Below are 19,128 nucleotides of genomic sequence, written 5' to 3' on the forward strand. Positions count from 1 at the left end.
ATAGTCTACTTTTTCTTCAAAAAATCATTTGCACCGAGAACAAGAAAATTAGACGTATAAACGTTTGACACACAATAATGTTCCATTTTGAGGAATGTGATGCATGATATTGACTGATAATCCACACATGATTTACTATAGTACGGTATTTTAATCCTCTACGCGACTTAGTGTTAAACCTATTTTATTAGGAGTGATCAACTGAAACTCGTCCGGGATCATCATTAATGCAAATTGATATAACGAGGTTACGAAGTAAACACAAAAAACATCAAAATTTAATAAATACATGTTCAGTTTCACCTTAGAATGAAAAAGTCACTCTGTACATTCAGACACGCATCCTACTTTTTTACCTAGCGTCCATTGCGTTCGTAAAATAAGATAGTAATAATAATCTTATTGGCTTTACTTCCCACTAACTATATTTTTATGGTTTTCGAAGACGCCGTGACGCCGGAATTTAGTCCCGCAAGAGTTCTTTTACGTGTCATTTGCGTATGATCGTGAGAATAAATTATATGTTAAGCTACGAATCTTGACTTATTGCTGACTGACGCAAACGGTAACTGCAATTTTACTGAGCATATCATTTCACTCATAAGTGCGATCTAAAAGGTGCCAAACCCCATCATAGGGTATGTTTAGTTTCACTTCTCCATGCGAAGGAAAGAATGCTCTTGGACATGGCTGACACTATTCCGGATTCTTTAGCCTGGCTTGAGCCCATCGAAAAACTGATGCATCTACGATAATTAATACATACAGGTATCGTGTTTTCCAATTTACGAGATGAGATCAGATTGAACCCGACTGGGTGCCATTGTTCGCTCCACTGTGCGCGCGTCAGTGAACTGTCAGAGGAGAAAGAGATAGCTGTATGGAATCATTTTCCAGCAGGAGTTGGTAGTTGGCATTCATTTAGTTGAGTGGGCATGCACCAAACATAAAAGCTATTCCGAACCCATGAAACACGATCAACGTGCTGTGAATCAGTCTAAACCATGGCTCGTTAAAGGAATACAGCGGATGTAGTAGCTTACGGCGATGCAATTATTTCTGCTATAGCGTTCAATAAAGACTTAAAAAATGCGGACCATAACGCTGTAACACATCAGCTATTTTCCGAAGTGAGAACTTCGTTCTCCTAGTGAATACAGAGTTATAACGCGCAAACAAGTACGCCCCAGATAGTTGTGTGGAATTATATCGGATAAATGCAGTCTCAGAGCAGTGAGAGTTGAAATTCTCCATCACTCATGACTTTTAAATTTTCATTCTGTAGTCGGGTAGACATGCTGCATGAACATTTGACATCTTTGACGTCTCCTGACAAGAAAGTTATAACAAATAAATAAATGAAGTACATATAATAAATATCACAACTATACTGGGTACGGAAAAATACATTTTCAGAATTATGTTGGGTCCATTCAGTTATACTTCACTTATTGGGAATGGTTAAAACACTATGGGCCTAAGAGTGGTATAACACAACATATCGTGTTCGTTGCAGCCAGGCAGGTCTGTCTATACGTTGCTTTTCAGTTTTGGTAGGTTTTAACATCGAAGAATTTTGGCAACGCAAGAATGGGAATAGAATAGCGTCTATGGATTCAATTCATAGTTCTTGTATAAGCAATCACTGCGTGTCAGGTGATGAGTACGCGAATAATTATTCTATGGAAAAGCAAGTCGTAATGCATGAGAAGCACGATGTTTATACCAAGAACGATTTCTTTGACGAATATTACCGGCTTCGGATACGTTTCAAATGGTTGACGAACGGCTTCGTGAAACACGATGCCCTCTGGACGGGGGATATTTGGAATGCGCCAGTGACGTCTGATGACAACAAAGAAGCTATGCTTAATGCAACTGAGAACAACCTGCACAACAGCTCTTGAGCCACACCACACGATCTGAACATCAGCCGGGCGTTTGTACTGCGCAAATTGTATCGCAATAAATTGTCTACGTCGAATGTGATATTTGACTTTAATTACTAATGATTATTAAATTACTGCGGCTTACGTAAGATTTTAAATGCAGTGAAAGTGTGTGTATAAATGTGTGCTTGCAACTGCGGAAGGTATAGGCATTTTTTACGTTATTTTCGCAACCTTATTTGGGGTCAGAGGAGCATCCACACTCAACATATAGTTTGGCCGGGGGTTTAAAACCACCTGTCTTTCCTGATGCTACGCTCGGATCGTATTGAAAATCCCACCTGTCATCGCTAGAGTTAGAACCCACGACACACGGGTTGGGAATTCAGTGACAAGACCGCTGCGCGGGGCGCCCATTATGGGAAGCCTGTTTATTATTTCTTTAAGATAATGAAGGCGGGTTGGAGGATGAAAAATGTTCTTCTACGTATCAGTATTTACAAGTACAGTAATATTAAAATTGAAAGTATGGTGCCTACAAATTACCTCCTTCCAGAAACACTCCTCGATTTCCTGATTTGTAAGATATCTTGATACCTCGAATTTCCCGTTCCTCAAAACTTCTACCACCAATGAGAGTCGTCACCACGTTTGGGTATTCTTTTGCCTGCGAGTCAAGCCAATTGTTTATCTGAAACAGAAAACAAGGCATTAAGGGACTTGGAACCTATATATTTAAAAAGATCTCATTTATAGATTTGCATCCTACTAAATAATTTAGCAATTCCTGATTAAATTAATGTATCCGTAGTTAAGAAACTGAACCTAGAACTGTGATATCTAAGATTACGAGTAAAGAGGTCTGTGTTTCTCCATTTTTTACAGCTTCTAATGCAACCTCCGCATTTATGAAACCAATCGACAAAGAAGTGTGAGTCTTCCACGAATTAGAGTTTCATTGGTTACGCCAGTTTAGAATTATGTTGGGTGAGTAGCCGTAATGTATTACTTAGATTGTAATTTCTAGCATTTGACATTTTCAACTAAATATATAAACTTGAATGAAAGAAGTACGGCCTATACAGGAACGGCAATTTAAGTTGGTTATGAAATATGTAATAGCCCCGCGTTGTAAAGTTCCAACCTCCTCTCCTCTTTTGGATGCTCCTACCGACATGCTTGTCAAGTTACTTAACTCCCACCGAAAGAAGGGTAGAGGGTAACTCTCACCCCTTCCTCTACAAGGTCAAAACTCTAATTATCAAACTGAGCCAACTCAGTTCTGCACATTTTATCCAATCGTAGAAAATTTCATTACGATGAGATATTTCGGAACCCCTCTTCATTTTACACCAAATGTAACATCGTTCATTGGTTCATATTTGTTTCTCTGGATTTACTTTAGGCCAGTCATAAAGAGACGCAGTAAGGGTTCGGTGGAGTCAAGGGTTAGTTAGGTAAATGCGGAAATCTTACGGAAAGAAAAACCCAACTGGATCTGCGGGTACGTTCTAGATTTCCTGCACACAAATTTATGTAACCTATATCTTACAAACTACTGAGCGTATGGTATGATAACTTTAAAATAGCATATTCTGTGAATAACAAATGCTGTATACCTTGTCACTTGTCGGCAGAAACGTTATGTTTTATAGTATGTTCCAAAAATTATTGCCCTGGTCATACTGCTGAAGAATTGTAAGAACAGAAATAAAATTCGTCAGCGGTGTGTAAAGGTATTTGGTTATTAGGATAATGCTCAGGTAGAGGAGGCGACTAATATTGGTGAATTACTAAAATCCACCTTTAATAATAAAGACTTTTTAAAAAGATACGAATATTAAAAGGTAGAAAAGCAGCTGGAATTGATAAGATTTCTGGGGATATGTTAAAGGCAAAGGGCTTGGGATATAGTGCTACATCCGAAATACTTATTTATTAATGTTTGCATGAAGAAGCTATACCGCACCAATTTAACGGAAAATTGCAATAGTAATCCCAGTACACAAGGGAAAGTGTGATAAACATAAGGCGGATCATCACAGGCCAGTTAGCTTTAAATGCGTTGTTTGTAAGCTCCGGGAAAGTATTTTTTCTGATTATGTTAGACACGTTTACGAAGTTACTAAACGGTTTGATAGAAGGCAGTCTTAGGAAAGGTCATTGCAGTGAGGCTCAACTTATGTAATTCCAGCGTGGTATAGCAGATATTTTAGATTCAGGAGGTCAAATGGACTGTATCACTTTTGACCTATCTGAGGATTTTGATAGGGTAGATCATGTGAGACTACTGACAAAAATGAGGGCTACTAGACTAGACAAAGGAGTGGTTGAATGGGTGACTGAATGTCTAGAAAATGAAGTATTGTTCAGACAATTCTTAGAGTAGGTGAAGCGTTATCTGATCCTTAATGATTAGGAAGGGGTCCCACAGGCCAGTATTATCGGACATCTATGCTTTCTTATATATTTAAATGATATGAGAAAATAAGTGGAATCACAGATAAGGATTTTAGCAGGTAATGTACTGTGGTACTAAATACGTTACAGGACTGTGAACGGCTACAAAAAGACCTAGACAATGTTGTGAGATGGACAGCAAACAATGGTATGATGGTAAACGGGACGAAAAGTCAGGTTGTAAGCTTTACCAAGAGGAAACGTCCCCTCAGTTTTAATTACTGATTTGATGGGGTGGTAGTGCCTCATGAGGGTCACTGAAAGTACCGAGGTGTTAGCAAAGCAAAGGAAAGTTATCTCCGTACCGGCCAGGAAGGTCCTTGGAGGGGTGGAATGTAAAGCCCTCGACCATTCGTAACCTCGGCACTTGATAGGTTAGAAAGGTTAGCTCTATGCCCAGCCGCCTTTGCCTCCAGGAATTAACCTGGTACTCATTTTTGGTGTAGACTGAGTGAACCTCAGGGCCATGCGCACCTCTGGAAGTGGAAAACTCGTTTCTTAAATTTTACGACTTCTTGACGGCGACCGAGCTCGCCTTTACCGCTCGGCCAGGCAGCTACTCGGGTGTTAGTACACTGGCGGAAAAAGTATCCAAACACCAAGTAGGGGTTGTGCTAGCGTAATGAACGTTGGTAGGCGTGTTTATATATCTGAGAGATGACGTTGATTCAAATTTCCCGCAAAACTCATTAGCGTGGCGCTAGTAGCGGTTCCATGACGTTGCACATCAGGTTTGCTTTAAATAAGAGCTGTACTGTGCGAGAGCGAGTAATTAGAACACTATTAGTGAAGCGAAGAGGGGGTTTTCATCTCTGACGTGGCGAACTTGTCTTCTCCCCCACTAGTGTACTGCGCGATGGAGATGTTTCCGATTTTTCGGGGACTCCGCAGATACCGACGAGTAGAGAGGCCTAGTGTCGCCTCGGGACTCTCGAGCAATAGATATCAACAAAAAAAGTGCGAGAGCGTTAGTTACCTATGAGATTGGACGGAGTGACGACGAAGAGGTCAGTATCAACAGCTCACTGCGGTTGAACGAGGCCGTATAATAGGGCTACATGACGGTGTATGTTCCTACCGCGCTATTGCAGAACGACTTGGCCGGAATGTCTCCAGTGTGCTTGCGTGCTGGCTGCAGTGGTCAAGAGAAGGTACGCTCTAAAGAAGACAGGTCTCTGGACGTCCGCTTGGCATCACCTAGAGGGAGGACCGTCGTATTCGGCGTATGGCTGCGGCAGCGGACTGCGTCTCCAGCAGCAATTTGAGCGGCAACGAACTGTTCGAAATCGGTTATTTGAAGGACAGCTCCAAGCCAGAGGCCTTGTGGCGTGCATTCCAATTAAGATGGAATTCAAGGGGACGTATTGGGGCAAATATTCATTTACAGAATGGTGAATAAATGATTGGAATAAGTTATTAAAGGAAATGCTCGATGAAACTCCAGGTTCTTTGGAAACATTCAATAAAAGGCTAGGCGAACAGTCCATAGGGAATCTGCCACCTGGGCTACAGCTCTAACTTCAGGTCATTGATTGATTGATTGATTGATTGATTGATTGATTGATTGATTGATATATGAAGTCTGATTTAGTTCAGCCGTGTTTTTGTTAATTCACACTTCGTGTTTGGAAATGAACTTTGAACATTGAGATACGAGGTGCTAGCCGTTCTCGAACGTAATACTAATAATATTAAATTGGTAAAGTTTTGGAGACGTAGTGGAGAGACGCGATGTTTGTGAACTGCACCAAATCATTAATGTATCTTAATGGCGCATCAAGGCCTACAAACAGAGCAATAAACTAGCTTTAATCCGTTCAGTGAGTATGAGTGATCGATATGAATACTCCGGCGCCACCAAGGTATATTTAGTATGTGCACGAGTGCGAAAACGTATCGGGACGACGGGGGATTGCTGCTTCATTATAGCTCCCATATCTAACTGAAGAAGAGAAAAGCACTGTTCCATGGAGACCACTACTCTTCGAGGAACTGAAGGATCATCAGTCGCGTCAGCGTTGCTATGTGTTACTAAATACCATGGTTGGGTCTTAACCGACCCGAACTCACCAAATAAATATCAGATGAGGAAGCTCAAATGTGTCTAATTTAATCGTGTAACTGAGTATTTTCATCATTGTAAATACTTCATGTAGTCTGAATGCTGAATACCAGCAGCTGCTGTCAATGTAGTATTTGAGTGGGACCAGGTGTTCCGTAGTGTTATAAAGTAGATTTTAGTACCTTAATTTGGGGGAGTGTAGTGTTTAAACTCGTGTAAAATACAATAGTAATCCCTAAAATGTTATGTAGAAGGTACCAGATAGATTTTCTGTGAAAGTTAATGTATCTTATCTGTGCGTATGAGACCGTGAAGGCTCAGTGATTTTAACTCAGGATATTTTAAGAGTAGGAAGGCACTTTTGTCATTTAAGTAATTTTCTAATATTGTGCATTTGACTGTCAATTTGTTTTGCTGAGGATCATGCGTATGTGAAGAGATGATCATCGATCCCGTGAAATGAACCCAGGATGTTTAAGCCAAAGCTATCCTCCATAATTATTTCATCCTAATGAAATTCCATTTTCTTAAGCGTTGGGTTGTGTGTGTCATTTCTTATAGTGGAGGGGGATACTGTTTTTGTTGTTAAATATTTAATAGATCAGGAGGAAAGTGGCACACGCGAGGTAAGCCGATAATGACCCAACTAAGTATAAACGGATAGAGAGATAGAATAATGACCCGAGTTACATGTGATGTGGCGGAATATTGAGAAACATATAGTTATGAGTCTATGATGAGATATTAAAGGGCCTTATGAAGATGTTGAAACTGAGCTATGAATCGTCCAGATTATGTGTTTTATATATAATGTCCGTGAAGCGCCAGTCAGCTGTTTGCTGAGAAAGAGCGATGTGAAGATTTACGGTAGCCCATGTCCGCCCAAGGATAGAATCCGTGAAGGTTTATACACAGCTGAAGTCACAAACATATGGCGAGTGGTCGTTCTGTGTCCACAATAAGCTGTGGTGTCTTTTAAAGAGTGCCAATTAAGAAGCTGAGATTTTAGTTACATTACTCCAGTGTCTGAAAGTCAGATAGTAAAGGAAATAAGGTTACCCTTTAGTAGATTCATGCCATCTATGAGGGATTTTCAGGTACTCGAGGATAGTTGGCGTCCTCTGAAAGGTGAGGTTTCAGTTCCATACGCCTCCCTGCGGAGAAGCGTCGATTTTGTGGTATGTTTCTTTATTTTCAAGTTCTTCGGGATTACATGTGTTTTGTTTGTGTGCATGTGTTTGTCCCAGGAATATGTGTGTTGTACGGGTTCTGACCCGATGTCGTCTTGTTTGTTTGTTTGTTTGTTTGTGACTATGTGTTCACCTGTAGAGTCGGTGATTTTGGGGGAGTTCTCATTTTGTTTGCGTTTTTGTTATATTTGTGTTTCGGGATGTTATTCATTTAGGGTCTCACGAAAATTTCGGTATAACTTTGTTATGCTGAGGGTACTAGAGTAAAAATTTGCGTCTATTCAATTTCATGATTATCTGATATCACATCCGTCATGTTTATGGCAGTGATACGGGGTGTTTATCTAGATAATCCTAGTAAACATGTGTAACCACAGTGGACGACAGCGATAGGGGATGCTTCTCTAGATAATACTAGTAAACAGGCATAACTACAAAACATAAATACGAACAGTAACTACGATATGGAATATCCGGGGCCAAGAGCTCGTGTTATAAAATTTGAAATCATGTTCATATATTTTTATTCTGTGGAGGCTTTTTCCATCATTTTATTTTCTCTTACCTAGGTCAATAAGTTAGATTTTACCTTTTACATGTTGTTCTAATTCATAGAGGTTAGTTGTGTATCCCTATCCTTGCTTTCATATAGATTTTCTTGTGGACTGTGCACACTCTGAGTGACTAGCCGGCGTATAGTCAGGACAGGGAAGGGTGCAATATATGCGAACTAAAGGTGGCTGTACATGAATATAAATTATTTTGATCACATTTGTAATGTGAAAAAGTAAATCAGTATTTTTTGTGTAGATCATTCGTGACGTGGGTTTTTGAAAGAATAACAGCAACGTTGAAGTATTTAGCGAAATTCTTGAAACTTATCTGTGTTATTTTGCAGTCCATAGCAGAAATTCAACGGCTAACGGGGAGTTATTTATATTACATGCTTAGTGGACACGGGGACGAAAAATCTTGCTAACACATTCAGGGATCAATGTGGTAAAATGCAATTTCAGACACTTGATTTGCGAATAATATTACGTATACTTGTTCAGGAATATTAGTTACTTACTCATCGTAAAATCTGAGTTGGGAGAAGATCTGTTTGGCTTCAAAAGAAAGTTAGGGACACGTGAAGAAATCCTGACTTTACGTCTGACCTTAGACGATCGAACTAAGGCGAATAACCCGACGTACATGGCATTTGTAGATCTAACATTAGGCATTCGATAATGTTGATTGGACCAAGCTATTTGAGATTCTGAAGCTGATCGGGAGCAGATAATGAGAAAGAAGAATTAACTACGAGTACAATCTGTAAAGATCAGTCTGCAGTGATAAGACTCAAGGGCTTTAAAAAGAAGCAGCAATCTATAAAGAAGTAAGGCAGCCGTTCAGCCCCTCTCCTTTGCAATGTTTATATAGAACAGATGGTAGAGGAAATCAAAGAGGAATTTTGAAAGGAAATCTCACTCCAGGGAAAGGAAATCAACTCTGAGATTTGCCGACAAGCAAGGAAGGCATTTCTTAAGGAAATTTAGAACATTGATATACGAATTAGGATGATGATGCTGAAGACCTTCTTCTGGATCATGGTATTGTATGGAAGTGAAAGAGAGAGAACAGAAGCTTTAAAATGGAGTGTAACAGGTGTAGACCGAAAAGCGAATGAAAATATATTGAATTGAATTGGTGAGAGCAGAACGATTTGGCCAAATTCGACCAGAAGAAGATATAGAATGATAGGACAGGCTTTAAGGCACCCAAGATTTGTTCAGTTGGTTTCTGAGGGAAGCATAAGCAGTAAAAATGGTAGAGGAAGACCAAGGTATGAATATGATAAGCAAATTAGAGCAGATGTAGGATGTAGTAGTTGCGTAGAAATGAAAATTTTAATACAGGCTATGGTGGCATCGAGAGCGGCATCAAACCAGTCTCTGGACTGATGACGCAAACACAACACATAAGACCTGCTGACATGTATCATCCTATAAACAGAACGATTTCAACCTTGTCTGCACAGTCATTAGGTAAGCTAATTTGAAAATATAAGGTAAAAGCGGAAATAACTTGTACCGATAATAAGTTTCATGGTGTGGGTTAGTGTAGCCACGTCCTAGTTCGTGTACCATAGGCAACAGCTGGGTGGCCTAGTATGTGGTCCTGAGAGTCGGGATACCATTTGCTATGGAATGGGAGTGGGCATCTTGGACACATTCTAAGTCATGGACTTCCTTGTGCTTAGGCGGCTGGGGTTATATAATCCACCGCTGGTCACTAACCCGTTAGAAGAGAGATCCTCACTTGGACTGCGTGTAAGTAGGGTAGCATCCTGCTTCATGAATTTCCCGAGCTCAGAACATTTTAAACAAACTTCGGACCTATGGGAGTAACGGAGTCCCACTCCCACAGGACAGGCAAAGGGCTCCTTGGAAACAGCTTGGCGAACGAAATGGAATTCGATAGGGCGCTATCAATATTAATTGGGCTTATAGAAGAAATAAAGTAGATCTGGCTGAGTTAGCAAAGAGGATGCATCTGGATGTGCTAGGAGTAAGTGATATTCGGAAAAGGGGAGATAACGAGGAAGAGAGAGGAGATTATAAAGTGAATTTGACGGGTGTTAAAAAGAGAAGGGCAGAGTCCGGAGGAGGGCTGTTCATCAGGAATACTACTGCACGCAACATAGTTTCTGCTAGGCACGTAAACGAGCGAATATTGTGGGTAGATTTGGCAGTTGGAGGAATTAAGGTGATAATTTTCTCAGTGTATTAGCCATGTGAGGGTGCAGATGAGGATGAAATTGGCAAGTTCGATGAAGCATTGAGTGACATCGTAGTCAGGGTTAACAGCAAGGATACGATAGCGCTAATGGGAGATTTCATTGCGAGAGTTGGAAATAGAACTCAAGGATACGAAAGGGTGATTGGTAAATGTTGGGAAGATATGGAAGCTAATAGGAATGGGAAGCGTCTGCTGGACTTCTGTGCTGGTATGGGTTTATCGGTTACGAATACATTCTTCAAGTATAAGGCTATTCACAGCTACACATGGGAGGGTAGGGATACGAGAGCCATGATTGACTATATCTTAACCGACTTCGAATCCAGGAAATCTGTTAGGAATGTACGTGTTTCCCGGGTTTTTCTTGGATGATAAAAACCACTATCTGATCTGTAGTGAACTAAGTATCTCTAGGCCTAGGGTAGAGAAAGTGAAATATGTCTGCAAACGAATAAGGGTAGAAAATCTCCAGGACGAGGAAATTAGACAGAAGTACATGGTTATAATTAGTGAGAAGTTCCGAGTCCGCCTCTGTGGTGTAGTGGTTAGCGTGATTAGCTGCCACCCCCGGAGGCCCGGGTTCGATTCCCGGCTCTGCCACGAAATTTGAAAAGTGGTACGAGGGCTGGAACGGGGTCCACTCAGCCTCGGGAGGTCAACTGAGTAGAGGTGGGTTCGATTCCCACCTCAGCCATCCTGGAAGTGGTTTTCCGTGGTTTCCCACTTCTCCTCCAGGCGAATGCCGGGATGGTACCTAACTTAAGGCCACGGCCGCTTCCTTCCCTCCTCCTTGCCTATCCCTTCCAATCTTCCCATCTCTCCACAAGGCCCCTGTTCAGCATAGCAGGTGAGGCCGCCTGGGCGAGGTACTGGTCATACTCCCCAGTTGTATCCCCGACCAAGAGTCTGAAGCTCCAGGACACTGCCCTTGAGGCGGTAGAGGTGGGATCCCTCGCTCAGTCCGAGGGAAAAACCGAACCTGGAGGGTAAACAGATGATGATGATGATGATGATGAGAAGTTCCGAACAGTGAACAGTAAGCAGATTCAGAATGTAGAATGACAATGGGTGACATACAGGTATGCTGTAGTAGCAACAGCAACAGAATGCCTAGGAACAACTGTGTGTAAAGGTTGGAAAAGACGAGCATCTTGGCGGAATGATGAAGTGAGAGCAGCTTGCAAACGTGAAAAGGAGGCTTATAGAAATGGCTCCAACCAAGGGCTGATGCAGACAGGGAACTGCACATAGATGAAAGAAACAGAGCGAAACAAATAGTTGTTGAATGAAAAAAGCCGTGGGAAGATTTTGGTAATAATCTGGAAAGGCTAGGTCAAGCAGCAGGAAAACCTTTCTGGACAATAATAAAGCATCTTAGGAAGGGAGGGAAAGAAAGGAAATGGAGAGTGTTTTGGATAATTGATCCCAGGGAATCACTGAAAAAGTGGATGGAATGCTTTGAAAAATCTTCTCAGCGTAAAAGGAAATCTTCATGGTGGTGTCGCGAACAACAGAACTCATAGGAGGGAGGAAAATGCTGTTGGTGAAATTACACCTGAGGAATTGGAAAGGAAGGTAAATAAATTCCAATATCATAAAGCAGCAGGATTAGATGAAATTAGACCTGACATAGTGAAATATAGTGGTAAGGCAGGGATGAAATGTCTTCATGGAGTAATAAAATTTGCATTGAGTGTTGGTAAGGTACGTTCAGATTGAAAAAATAGCAGTAATTGCACCTATCTATAAGCAAGGGAACAGGAAGTATTGCAACAACTACCGAGGCATTTATTTGATAAGTATATCAGGCAACGTATTCACTGGCATCCTGGCAGGGAGGGTGCGGTCAGTGTTTGAGAGGAAGTTGGATGAAAACCAGTGTGGTTTCTGACCACAGAAGGGCTGTCAGGATCATATTTTCAGTATGCGCCACGTACTTGAAAAACGCTACGAGAGGTGTAGAGAGTTGTGTTTATGTTTCGTGGATCTAGAGAAAGCATATGACAGGGTACCGAGGGAAAAGATGTTCGCCATGCTGGGTGAATATGGGATCAAGGGTAGATTATTAAAATCAATCAGGGAAATTTATGTTGACAATTGGGCTGCAGTGATATTTGATCGTAGAATGGGTTCTTGGTTCAGGGTACTTACAGGGGGTTAGACAAGGCTGTAATATTTCACCTTTGTTGTTCGTAGTTTACATGGATCATCTGCTGAAAGGTATAAAGTGGCAGGGAGAGATTCAGTTAGATGGAAACGTCGTAAGCAGTCTGTCCTATGCTGACGACTCCGTCTTAATGGCAGATTGTGCCGAAAGCCTGAAAATAATTGCAATGAGTGTGATATGATAATTAGCCTTTCGAAGACTAAATTGATGTCAGTAGGTAAGAAATTCAACAGAACTGAAGTCAGATTGGTGATACAAAGATGAAACTGGTAGATAATTTCAAGTATTTAGGATGTGTGTTCTCCCAGGATGGTAATATAGTAAATGAGATTGAATCACGGTGCAGTAAAGCGAAGGCAGTGAGCTCGCAGTTGTGATGAACAGTATTCTGTAAGAAGGAAGTCAGCTCCCGGCTGAAACTATCTTTACGTCGTTCTGTTTTCAGATCAACTTTGCTTTACGGGAGCGAAAGCTGCGTGGACTCAGGATATCTTATTCATAAGTTAGAAGTAACAGACATGAACGTAGCGAGAATGATTGCTAGTAGAAACAGGTAGCGACATTGGCAGGAGGGTACTCGGAATAAGGAAATAAAATGATAAGTAAGGAATGAACTCGATGGATGAAGCTGTACGCATGAACCGGCTTCGGTGGTGGGGTCATGTGTTTCGAATGGAGGAGGATAGGTTACGTAGGAGAATAATGCGCTCTGTTATGCGGGATAAAAGAAGTAAAGGGAGATCAAGACGACGATGGTTAGACTCATTTTGTAACGATTTAAGGATAAGAGGTATAGAACTAAATGAGGGGACAGCACTAGTTGCAAATAGAGGATTATGGCAACATTTAGTAAATTCACAGAGGCTTGCAGACTGAACTCTGTATGTTATAACGGTCTATAACGATGTATGTATGTATGTATGTATGTATGTATGTATGTATGTATGTATGTATGTATGTATGTATGTAATAAGTTTGAATGCTATGACTGGTAAATTGGCATACTGTTAACAGCACACACTGTCGTTTTACTGAAACAATGATATTAAGTACACCAAAGATGCATTACTTCAATTTTAATTTGGGAAAGGTTGAATAAATATTATCTCTGGGATTGGAAGTTATTCTAGCACTCTTAGATTCTTAAGATTTCATACTCTTTTGAAAGTATGTCGTCTGGAGATCCGAGGTTTGAATGATGGCACTGTTAGTGGATATCTCGAGTCTTAATATGCTCCACATTTGGTTCAGGTATGTATGAATTTAAACTCATCAATATATTATTGAAACGTTAAATAATTAACAAGGGAATATTTTATAATTACCTGTGACAGTGGTTGGTAACTGGTCCACCCGAAGACTGTAGAATTTTCTGGTGGCTCCTGTTCGTCTATTAAACTAAAAAGATAATGGAAATACACATTGAAAAATATGATCACTTTTCTGAGCTTCAGACATTTTATGCTCCTTGGAGGTCATTACATGCATCACAGACTGTTTCACTTCTAGAGATAGTATTTAAGTGCAAAGACTGCGGTAGGGATCATTACAGGGAGCATGCAAAGTCTGTCTTCCAGCTATTTAAATGCGAAGAGTGCAGGAGGGGTCATCAATATGCTTCGGATATTTATACAAGTTGCATTGAATATTTGTTATAATTTTCTCTTAACAGGGCATATTTTGTGGTTTTCTACCACGGGGTTATATCGTATTACACTGGTAGAAAAAAATATCCAAATACCAGGAAGAAAGCAATGTAGAATCCGAAAATTTTGGCAATATATTTGTCGAGGTAAGATATTTAATTAAGGTACAAGGCTACAGGTTAATATCCGCGCAAGAAAAGCCATCGTGAATGCGCCATGCTGGTCCATTAATATTAACCGGTGAAATCGCCTGACTGTTGAATGCGGGCATGCACTGTGTCGTACAGGTACCGGATGCCAGATTGTGGGATGGACTTCCATGCCTGTTGCACTTGGTCTGTCAATACAGGGACGGTTAACGCCAATCGTGGATAACGATGGAGTTGTCTTCTAATGAAGTCCCATACGTGCTTGATTGGGGACAGATAGGGGAATCGAGCAGGCCAAGACTACATGTCGATACAATATAGAGCCCGTTGAGTTACAACAGTGGCATAGGGACGTGCATTATCCTGTTGTAAAACACCCCCGGGAATGCTGTTCACGAGTGGCAGCACAGCAGGTCGAATCACCAAACGGACGTACACATCTGCAGTCAGGGCGCGTGGGATAAGGACGAGAGTGCTCCTGCTGTCTTAGGAAATTGTTTCCCAGACGAGATCTCCTGATGTAGGTCCAGTATGTCGACGCCGCAGACAGGTGGAATGCAGGAGCTTACCTGGCCTACTTCTAACCAACACACGGCCATCACTGGCACCAAGGCAGAACCAGCTTCCATCGGAAAACACAACGGACCTCCATTCCATCCTTCAATAAGTTCTCGCTTGACACCACTGAAGTCGCAGACGGCGGTGGTTTGGGGTAAGTGAAATGCACGCCGTAGGGTTTCCGGCTCGGAGCTGTCCTTCAAGTAACCGATTTCGAACAGTTCGTTACGTCAATGTGGTGCCAACTGCCACTCGAACTGCTGCTGCTGCAGACGCAGTCCACTGCGACACAGCCTTACGCCGAATACGGCTGTCCTCCCTCTCGGTGCTGCCACGGGGACGTCCGGAGCCCGGTCTTTTTGCGAGCGTACCTTCTCCTGACCACTGCAGCCAGCACGCATGCACAGTGGAGAAATTCCTGCCAAGTCGTTCTGCAATAGCGCGGAAGGAACATCCACCTTCACGTAGCCCTATTATACGGCCTCGTTCAACCGCAGTGAGCTGTTGATACTGACCCCTTCGTCGTCACTCCGTCCAATCTCACAGGTAACTATCGCTCTCGCACAGTACAGCTCTTATTTAAAGCAAACCTGATGTGCAAGGTCATGGGACCACTACGAACGCCACGCTAATGCGATTTGCGGGAAATGTGAATCAACGCCATCTTTCAGATGTATAAACACGCCTACCAACGTTCGTTACTGTAGCACAACCCCATCTTGGTGTTTGGATATTTTATTCCGCCAGTGTATGTTTTGGACAATATCTAAAAATGTGACATTTACTTGACATACGTTGTAAGGGCTACCTGGCCGAGGTGGTAAAGGCATGCTCGGCTCGCACAAGAGCACGTGGGTTCGATTTCCTTTCAGGAAGTCGAAAAATTTGAGAAACGGGATTTCCACCTCCGGCGGTGCACATGACACCAAAAACGAGTACCTAATTCCTGGGGGCAAAGACGGCTGGGTGTATAGCTGCCGACCACTCTGCCGACGCTGCGGATAGTGGAAGCTTTTATCTTTCACCCATCCAAGGGCCTTCATGGCATATACGGGGATGACATTTTTTTTGCTTACCTATACACCTTAACAACTCATGCATTAGTCACGCTCTTCTGCCATGCTCAGGAAGATGAGCACAAGTAGTTATCGCTTGATAAGCTGATCGACAGGTCAGAAATGTGTTTAGCCTTCGGATATGGGTTGTCTACCACCCAATTATGTAGAATGATTTTTAAAATTTAATTTATAGCAGCTTACATATCCCCTGTTTACGAACACCATGACATTCAGTGCACCATTAGTTTTTCTCATCTTTAGCTTGGTTCTGTTGAAACTAGTGTGTGGTCCAGAGTAAAGTATAAAGTATTGGGTTGTTACTGACTAATTTGCAATGACTGAGGTGAATGGAAGTAACTTATTGAATCAATGTGTTCGGGAGTTTCAAGAATTTATGACAGTTAGGTGTGTTACTTTCAATAAATGTTGTACCATACAAGTTGGACACGCGGTTTGGATCACGTAGCTGTGAGCTTGCATTCAGGAGGTGATGGGTTTGTACCCGTTGTCAACAGCCCTTAATGTGGTTTATCGTGGTTTCCCATTTTCACACCAGACAAATGCTGGGGCTGTATGTTAATTAAGGCCTCATTCGCTTCCTACGAAGCCCTAGTCCTGTCCTATCCCATTGTCGGTGTGACGTAAAACAAGTTGCAAACCTAGTAGCACGAATTTAACCGCAACAACAATGTATTAAATGTAGCAATATCTTCAGATAACGAAGTACAATAATGTGAAAGGGATCAGTCTGAGACAAAACATCAGTCTCTTGTAATAAAAGCTTTAGTTAAACCTGCAGCAACGGCAAGGAAGTTCAATGAAAATCTGCGAAAAGCATTTATCTTGGAAAGCAAACCATTAGCTAAGCCAATCATTAAGAACTTAGTTGAGTTTGTAGAGGAACAGGTGAAACAACTAGTCCTAGAAAATTCAACAGTTAGGAATAATTACGCCCCTGAGCTTTATGAGGTGATGCTTGGCAAAGGGAGGTAAAATGCTGAAGTAATATATTATTCGGTCTTGCTGAACGAAACAGCTGTCGATGAACAACTTGGTGTTCAGAATATTAAAAGAAGAAAAAAAAGAAGATGGATATATTTCAACTACAGATGTGTTTCCGAAAATTAATCATTCAACAGTTGCTCCATTTTTCAGTGAGGCGCTCAATCCTTTGTGGCCATCAGGCAAAGCATGAAGCAAAGCAAAAACGTTCGCTGTTCGCTACTCACTTGTTCAGCGATCTTCTCACAGAAAACTCTCGTCGGGCTTGGTCATACGGTCGCAGCCGCTGATTTGTGTGTCGTTTGAACTGGTGCCAGTGCAGATTATATTTACTAATTCTTTACACTATAACATGATGTATTCCTAATGCGTGTGCCACAGATCTAGTACCTGTGTGAGCTTCCGTCGTAACAGCTTTCTTCATCATATTAATTTTCACCGGATCACTTTGCCTTGTCCTCAATTAACGATTTGACTCATGAAGCGTACAATGTTCATTGTTTCTTCTCTCCTTTCTGAACATATTGCGATCTGGACGTTATCTCTCTGGATATTACTGTGCACAAAGCGTAGCTGCCTGTCGTTCATTGCGATGGCACTCTCTAAGTATAAGCAGCATAGTCACAAGTTTGTCTTTCGTATAACGAGGCCGTTCCTTTGCTATGCATTTGTCCCGAGCAATGCATAGAACCCTCACATGACATTTCAGCAAATTGAGTTTCCTGTTAGCCAGGAGCCTCTACAACGTCGGCAACTTCTCCGACTTTACGTTCATGCTGCATGCTACACTCACTAGGAAAACTCCTACTGCGGACCAGGTAAACCGCCCGTTCTACAGCAGAGTATGTATGTTCTTTCCTGTTTTTAAAAACTTTCATTCCGTACCCTGAAGTGGTGCGGCGGGCCACTTACAGGGTAACGCCCTCTTTTTGGCCAGGAAACGTGTGGTAATTTGCGGTGCAGTAAAGTACGAAGGAGAAGGGATCGGCCGTGGCATATAAATAAGAAGTTATCCACCGGTATTTATCTGGAAGTGAGATAACGGAAAACCATTCTCAGGGGAGGTGAGGTTTTAAAACCACCCCCTCTCGAATGCAGAGCTTTTAAGCCATTGCTACTCTGCTCGCTGAAATTGTATCCAAGGCACTCAGTACAAATCCTGAGAGCCGAGGAATTCGAGAGCGGCTCTTTTCATTTTTCTGTCTTAGATATCAGCTGAAACGTTGTCAAAGATCTTAGTAATTGCAGTACCTCTGTAAATTTTCTACCATCAAATAATTGGTGATATTTAAGCCTTGCACCAGGTCGTCAAACACTGCACGTTGATGAGGTGGTACTAAGATGTCTACATGTCCTCGATCCTTGAAGACACCCCATAGTAACAGCTGTGGAGAAATCAAATCAAATCAAATCAAATCAAATCAAATCAAATCAAATCAAATCAAATCAAATCAAATCAAATCAAATCAAATCAAATCAAATCAAATCAAATCAAATCAAACCAAACCAAACCAAACCAAACCAAATCAAATCAAATCAAACCAAACCAAACCAAATCAAATCAAATCAAATCAAATCAAATCAAATCAAATCAAATCAAATCAAATCAAATCAAATCAAATCAAATCAAATCAAATCAAATCAAATCAAATCAAATCAAATCAAATCAAATCAAATCAAATCAAATCAAATCAAATCAAATCAAATCAAATCAAATCAAATCAAATCAAATCAAATCAAATCAAATCAAATCAAATCAAATCAAATCAAATCAAATCAAATCAAATCAAATCAAATCAAATCAAATCAAATCAAATCAAATCAAATCAAATCAAATCAAATCAAATCAAATCAAATCAAATCAAATCAAATCAAATCAAATCAAATCAAATCAAATCAAATCAAATCAAATCAAATCAAATCAAATCAAATCAAATCAAATCAAATCAAATCAAATCAAATCAAATCAAATCAAATCAAATCAAATCAAATCAAATCAAATCAAATCAAATCAAATCAAATCAAATCAAATCAAATCAAATCAAATCAAATCAAATCAAATCAAATCAAATCAAATCAAATCAAATCAAATCAAATCAAATCAAATCAAATCAAATCAAATCAAATCAAATCAAATCAAATCAAATCAAATCAAATCAAATC

The 19,128-nt window shown here is 40.9% G+C and overlaps 1 protein-coding gene across 1 annotated transcript in view; it reads right to left on the minus strand.

Moving 5' to 3' along the window:
* Window positions 1-19,128, minus strand: part of LOC136862743 (zinc carboxypeptidase) — a 138,836-nt gene that overhangs the window by 75,235 nt on the left and 44,473 nt on the right. Inside the window, exons 2-4 of the mRNA XM_067138972.2 lie at window positions 18,217-18,350; window positions 13,878-13,950; window positions 2,436-2,580 (exon numbers count right to left, since the gene is read on the minus strand). Of these exons, the coding sequence (XP_066995073.2) occupies window positions 2,436-2,580; window positions 13,878-13,950; window positions 18,217-18,350 (352 nt within the window). The remainder of the gene's footprint in view (window positions 1-2,435; window positions 2,581-13,877; window positions 13,951-18,216; window positions 18,351-19,128) is intronic.

Source organism: Anabrus simplex, chromosome 2 (assembly GCF_040414725.1).
Source record: "Anabrus simplex isolate iqAnaSimp1 chromosome 2, ASM4041472v1, whole genome shotgun sequence".
Lineage (NCBI taxonomy): Eukaryota > Metazoa > Arthropoda > Insecta > Orthoptera > Tettigoniidae > Anabrus > Anabrus simplex.